Here is a 6,951-nt window from a genome sequence, read left to right on the forward strand (position 1 = left end):
GCTCAGGTCGGACTAGCGTGGGTGTGCGCCCACTACCAAATACACTGTATTAAGGCGCCAAATAGGAAACACGCCTACCAAGCGCGAACCTAGTGATTTTGTGGATAGTCTTAAATATGTTTTTTAGGATGTCTTAAATATGTTTTATACACTATATATATTTTCACGCTGGATTTCAAAAGTAAGTCGGCCTAGCCCACATCTCAGAAAAAAATCGGCCTAGCCCAGAAAGAATTGCCCGGCTACAGAACAGCTACCCCAGAAACCCGGCCCACGAACGTCAAAAAAAAAGAAACCCGGCCCACGTGCGTTACTTCTGCGGCGTGCTCGACCGACCACTCCGCTCACGCACTCACGCCCCACGCGGCCACGCCCGCGTGGCCAAAAGCAAAAAAAAAAACCTAAAAAATAAATGAATCTCAGTAGATAAAGGCTCCCGGACGCGCAAATAGCCGATCGTCCCAGGGACCTGCACGCAAAAACGCCGTGCCGTGTTTCTGGGGATCGGCATCGCATCGCACGCACGCACCCGGCACCTCCCTCCCCAAATCCATCCATCCCACCGCTCTTTTAGCACCTGCCCCCGTTGCTTGCGTCCAACTCAACTCCACTCCTCCGCCTGCTCCTGCTCCTGCTCCCATCTGCTGCCGCTCTGCTCGCCTGCGATCGCCGCGGCCAGCCAGCCAGCCCCGCCATGGACGAGGAGTACGACGTGATCGTGCTGGGCACGGGGCTCAAGGAGTGCATCCTCAGCGGCCTCCTCTCCGTCGACGGCCTCAAGGTGAAGCCCGCCTCCTCCCCCCCTACCGATCGATCTGTGCCTTTCCCCGTTCCCGCCGCCTGCCGTGAGGCCGCTCAGTCAGCTCCCGTGCGCGTGCTTTCCGACGGAGCCCGCGCTCTCGGCGCGCGGGCGGGGTGGTTGCTGCTGCTTCCAGGTAGTAGATCGGGCGATGGTACTGGTGCCCGGCTTGATCCGGACCTGATGCCAGCAGATGGGCGATTGTTTTGGCTGCCACACCGTGTCCCCCTGCTATTGGTGGTAGGAACTGTTGCGAAACTTAGGCGGTCGTTCGACTTGGGGGAAGCAGCCTGTAGTGATGTGGAGGTGGGGACGCTGGGGCGTGGCTGAATCGGAGGGTAAGCTGCAGTGACGGCGACCCCAGCCGTGGTCTCCCTGTCTCGCTCAGTTTATGCTAGTAGATGTGATCCATGCTTGTAAGGCGCCGGTATGAGTTTGCAACGCTGGGGCACATCAGTCGGTGAGGAAAAAGGTAGGGCGTGGTTTGAGTTGTGGTGGCATGACATGCTTACCCATTTTGGAGCATGATCTTTTATGGTGTATTAATTGGGTGAGATACTGCTGATCCAAAAGTGGCGGGATGCTCGATGCATGTTGTAGTCTGAAGGGGTGCAAAAATGGTGATATTGCTAAATGTGTTCTAAGGATCCTCTTTTGCTTTTTTTTTGCAGGTTTTGCACATGGATAGAAATGACTACTATGGAGGAGATTCCACCTCCCTCAACTTGAACCAGGCAAGCAGCTATATGTCTCTATCGAGTGGTTTAAGTTAAGATCACAACTACCTAGAATGAGGTTATAATTGTATCAATGGGTACTTCTTGAAAATATATGTATATAAACAAAAGTCACTCAGTTTGTTTTGGTAGTTGATATGATTGATTTATTCTTGTAGTTGTTTTTAGTTATACCTCTTTAATGTTTGCATATGTTGTCGACAGCTCTGGAAGAAGTTCAGGGGGGAAGAAAAACCACCTGCGCATTTAGGTGCGAGCAGAGACTACAATGTAGACATGGTTCCAAAGGTGTGACATGCCCCTTTTGATTAAACCCATCTTTCTGTATGCAGCAAATATTAACTGAGTATACAATAAATGTACTCTTTCCATTGCAGAAATATTTACAAACTTATTTGTGGTTCAGTCGAGTGATGTAGCAATAAGGAAAACTGTTGGTGTATGATCAGTAAATAGTCTTTCAAACATGGTTACCGGAGTTGCGTAACACCCTTTGAAACCTGTCTGTTCGAAATAGATGACAAACAGTAAGGATTTGGTGTCCGATTCATAGATGGTGCCAAACTGCCTAACCAATGAAATCAAGATAAATTAGAAGATGGGAGGATATGATTTCTTCCAGCTGCCATCCGCCACTAATACCGTTCTTAGGAGCAGTGACAGGTAGGATGGGGCTGTGGCCTGTAGCCTGCAGCCTTGAGACATTGACCACCTGGATCTGGTGAGGATCGAGGGTTGGAGACTTTCTTTAACCATATCGTCTTTTAGATGGAAAGGCGGCGCTGGTACAGCAGAGCGCTAGGGAGATAGGTTACGGTATTATGTTTCTTTAGAAGGTTCCGTCGGTACCTTAGGGTTCCCTTCCTAACTAAAAGACGATATGTGGATGGGCTGATCAGGCTCATGTGTCATGTTTTCTCCTTCTTTTAATGGGGATGTTCTCTAGTAAAACCTTTGTGCCTAAATATCTGGTTTGCGTATCCCATCTCCATCTTTGTCCGTGAATCAGAAATGTACACCTATTAGGGAACCCAAGTTTTGTAAGTGGCAAACCCATTGATCCGCGAATCTGGTAACCATGGTTCTAAAAGCAGACTGGGGAGTGATGCGTGGGCCTGATGGAGTATTTTTAGCAGATAGAGCATGCAACCTTGTCTAAATCAAATTGGTCCATGCTAAATTTAGCATCATACTAGTAGGTGTCAAACTGTCAATGGCTTTGCAACTCCTTCAAGAGGCTTGTGGCCAAGAAGTACTTAACATTTTTCAATGTTTCCTTGCATTTTTTTGCTTCATTTTAATGCGGCTCCTTTGTATACAGTTTTGACCAATAACCGCTCAACTCTCTTCCTATGTTGGAACCCTTGCAATGACTCCACAATCCTGATAGTGTTTCCCGTTACTTGTATTGTACTATTGTTATTTTTATTCTTTTGAGAGAAACTTGTAATTTTATTAACAATAAACAGATGCTTGGTTCAGATTATGAAATGCTACAAACCTACAGGCTACATGTAATATGTCGAGATTATAAACACTTGATAAAAATAGTATCTCTCTTTCTATCTCTGACCAGTTTATGATGGCGAATGGAACTTTGGTTCGTACACTCATTCACACTGATGTGACGAAGTATCTGTCTTTCAAAGCTGTTGATGGAAGCTATGTCTTCAGCAAAGGGAAGGTATTGCTTTAGCTTACCCGCATACCTCCTATCTTGTATGGATGGCACCTTTGCTGGACTCGTCATAAGCCATTCTTTGATCTCATGTATTCTAAACACCACTATTCAAATTAGTCACCTACGTTCTGTTGCTGTGTTGCATTTGCATCAGATTCACAAGGTTCCTGCCACTGACATGGAGGCTCTAAAATCCCCTTTAATGGGCTTATTTGAGAAACGTAGAGCAAGGAACTTCTTCATTTATGTCCAAGATTACAATGATGCTGATCCAAGAACACATCAAGGATTGGACCTTACAAGGATGACAACTAGAGAATTGATCGCGTAAGTATCTCATCTGTTATGGCATCAATGGTATATATCAGATATTTTCTTTGAGTAAAAAGGACTATATAAGGTACTCCCTCCGTCCCATAATATAAGAGCGTTTTTTACATTACACTAGTGTCAAAAACGCTCTTATATTATGGGACAGAGGGAGTAGTTGCTTATTCTGTTGAGTGGCTGAAATGTACAAAAACTAGTTCTGTCCGCCTCATTGTTAGGAAATAATACATGCTTGTTCTAATCGCACATGCATCTTCTGCATTACCTTGATTCTTATTGCTTTTTTTTTCAGAAGTAGGGATTGGTTTAATAATTTACTCTCTTATGAAAAAACAGTAGAGTTGCAGAACATTTGATTTCAGTATCATGTACTGATCTGCACTTGCCATTAAAAGTGGAAGGATATCCCTTGTTACTTCCTGCACTACAAGTAATCTTATTTGTTTTTTGTTATTTGTTTCCAGGAAACACGGATTGAGTGATGATACTATAGATTTCATTGGCCATGCGCTTGCTCTTCACAGGGACGATCGCTACCTAAGCGAGCCAGCAATTGATACTGTTAAAAGAATGAAAGTATGCCCTGACTAATTTTTTTAGTTTTTTCTTTTCTTAAGAAGATAGAAGGTTTCTGGCTTGTTAACATCAATATAATTTCTATGATTTGCTACCCTTGTTTATTTGTTCTTTGGCGATATTTCTGCTATTTAAATGTATTTTATCAATGGAGCATAATGAAACTTTGCTGCTTGCTGCTAGCTCTATTCTGAGTCTCTTGCACGGTTCCAAGGAGGCTCACCTTATATTTACCCATTGTATGGGTTGGGTGAGCTGCCACAGGTCAGTTGTTTTCCGATTACTTGAGCTAATATATTTTCCACTGCATGTTTGCCTTTAAGATGATTATATGCTAAAGTGCTTTCTTACTGTTCAGGCTTTTGCACGTCTAAGTGCTGTTTATGGTGGCACTTATATGTTAAATAAGCCAGAGTGCAAGGTTGGTCTTACCCATCTGTGCTAATCATTTATGCCATTGTGTGTGAATTCTTTTACCCAATACTCTTTTGCAGGTTGAATTTGATATGGAGGGGAAAGTGTGTGGTGTTACGTCAGAAGGTGAAACTGCTAAGTGCAAGAAGGTTGTCTGTGATCCTTCTTACTTGGCCAACAAGGTATATATCGCTGTTTCCAATTGATGTTATACTTTTGTTTGGACATGTTTGTACCAAATTCACTGAAGCTCCCATGGTCCATCTGAACTTACTTAAGTTTTGAACCTTCACGGTTTGGTCTCTTGTAATTCTTATTGTCTGCATACTATTTTGCTACATACTAGCATTCACCCATGACGTTTACTCTGTGAACAGGTAAGGAAGATTGGAAAAGTTGCACGAGCAATTGCTATTATGAGCCACCCAATTCCAAATGCAAATGATTCCCACTCGATTCAGATTATTTTACCACAAAAGCAACTTGGGCGCAAGTCAGACATGTGAGGGCTCACTTTCTGTCTCAGTTCTCAAATAATTATCGCTGGATAAATTTCTAAATTCAGTTTCCATTGCTTCATTGTGACATGCATGCTGGTACATATATTGTAGGTATGTCTTCTGTTGCTCGTACACTCACAATGTCGCGCCAAAAGGGAAGTTCATTGCATTTGTGTCTGCTGAAGCAGAGACTGATAACCCACAGTCCGAACTAAAGCCTGGAATTGATCTACTTGGTCCAGTAGATGAATTGTTTTTTGATATGTATGACAGATATGAACCCGTCAATGAACCTTCTCTTGATAATTGCTTTGTCTCATCGGTAAGTTTTGCTTTATATGAGAATACAGTGTTAGTCTCATATTGTGGATGTTCATGGCAGTTTTTTTTCTTTCCCTCTTTGCAGAGTTATGATGCCACTACTCACTTTGAGACAACTGTGACAGATGTTCTTAATATGTACACACTGATTACTGGAAAGGTAAGCTTGAGATTCACTCCTTTTACCTTTGCAATGCTGGTGGGCGATTATTAGTTTCTGTTGATGTGGGGTAAACTCTGAGAATTCACAATTTGTTCCCGAGGACTGCTGTCTATATTTTATTCACTAGTGATTCTCTATTGCCTCTTTTTTCTGTAGAATTCGGACGTATATATATCTAGCTCTTGTATCGGCAATTTTGGTACCTAATAAATTTCACATTTTTGTGGCTGAAAGCTGTTTTGGCATAACTCTCTGGTCTTCTTGCAGACTGTTGATCTTAGCGTTGATCTCAGTGCTGCCAGCGCTGCAGAAGAGTACTAGATCTCATCAAACCAAGCATTTTCTTCAAGACTATACTAAATGGAGGAAACACCATCGGAATCCTACTGCAGGATGGTCATGTGTGACATGAGCTGCATATTGCGTAGGGGGTTCAGGTCCACGCCTGCCAGCAGCACTATGCGAAATTATTATCTGTGGAATGCTGCTGGTTTCCTTCGTTAACTTCCATATTGATCCACTGGGTTGTAAACGTTATTCTATCGTAACGATGGCTTTAGCATGCTCGTGTTCGTCTTGTTGATGTATTCTACAGTTATACATATTGGTGTCTTGGACGTATTTTCCTTCCGAGTAAGGTCAATGTGGTTTATTTTCTTTTGTTCAAGAAAGTAAGCATGCAGATGGTTTTGAAATGTTACGTGAGAAACAGAGAGAGTGGGTTTGAACCAGGGATGCAAAGCGGCGCCCTGATCCGTCCTGCTCCGTATACAAAATGAGTAAGGTTAGTTGTAGCTTTTGTTTGATAGAGTTAGTTTATTTTGTACTAGCTGATTGATTTTGCGGGACTATGCGGGATGCCCGCCTGCATCCCTATTTTGAACCAAAGAAAATATCAAAGTTTAGAGATTGTTTGATTTATTTGCAACAATTGTCGATCTTCTACATAAAAATTGGTAACAAGGAATATTGCACTCACTTGGGCAACAAGGCTGCTGTAGAAATAGTTAAGGATATCTTTGTGCAGTCTGGCAAAAATCATCTTATTTGGAAATGTGTGTTTCCTTGCAATGGAAGTGTGTTGTACTTCCTCTGATGATCTAAACGGTGTTATATTTATTTACAAGGGAGTATATGTTTGCTGTGTTTCACACATCTGGTTTTTGTTGTTGCTGCACGTGTTTTGCTAGTCTTTGGATAAGTTGATTTTGTGTTGCATACATCTAGCATTTTTGTTGTGTCAGCTTAAAGTTTTTGCACGCATCAATTAGAATTTAGTTCTATTTACTCACAATTCGTTGCATGAGTTAAAGATTTTTTGTTGTGCGGTGAGTCAATAACATCATTTCTTTACAAATTTGTATACTTTTGTTGTGTAGTGAGTCAATAACATCATTGTTTTTACGAACTTGTTGCATGAGATAATATGG

General features: G+C 42.5%; 1 protein-coding gene across 1 annotated transcript; it reads left to right on the plus strand.

Moving 5' to 3' along the window:
• The first annotated feature begins 485 nt into the window (after positions 1 to 485).
• On the plus strand, positions 486 to 6,151 carry LOC123182045 (guanosine nucleotide diphosphate dissociation inhibitor 1). The gene is made up of 13 exons (XM_044594498.1): positions 486 to 781; positions 1,471 to 1,533; positions 1,741 to 1,824; positions 3,113 to 3,220; positions 3,372 to 3,544; positions 4,012 to 4,123; positions 4,307 to 4,387; positions 4,482 to 4,544; positions 4,618 to 4,719; positions 4,915 to 5,039; positions 5,149 to 5,359; positions 5,444 to 5,518; positions 5,789 to 6,151. The coding sequence occupies exons 1-13, from the start codon at positions 695 to 697 to the stop codon at positions 5,840 to 5,842; spliced, it is 1,338 nt and encodes a 445-aa protein (XP_044450433.1). The 5' UTR covers positions 486 to 694; the 3' UTR covers positions 5,843 to 6,151.
• The last annotated feature ends 800 nt before the right edge of the window (positions 6,152 to 6,951 follow it).

This window comes from Triticum aestivum, chromosome 1D (genome assembly GCF_018294505.1).
Source record: "Triticum aestivum cultivar Chinese Spring chromosome 1D, IWGSC CS RefSeq v2.1, whole genome shotgun sequence".
NCBI lineage: Eukaryota > Viridiplantae > Streptophyta > Magnoliopsida > Poales > Poaceae > Triticum > Triticum aestivum.

Coding starts and splice junctions, on each gene's coding strand:
- LOC123182045 (XM_044594498.1), top strand. CDS start 695: ATGGACGAGGAGTACGACGTGATCGTGCTGGGCACGGGGCTCAAGGAG. Junction 4,388..4,481: donor GGTTGGGTGAGCTGCCACAG/GTCAGTTGTTTT, acceptor CTTACTGTTCAG/GCTTTTGCACGTCTAAGTGC. Junction 5,040..5,148: donor CTTGGGCGCAAGTCAGACAT/GTGAGGGCTCAC, acceptor CATATATTGTAG/GTATGTCTTCTGTTGCTCGT.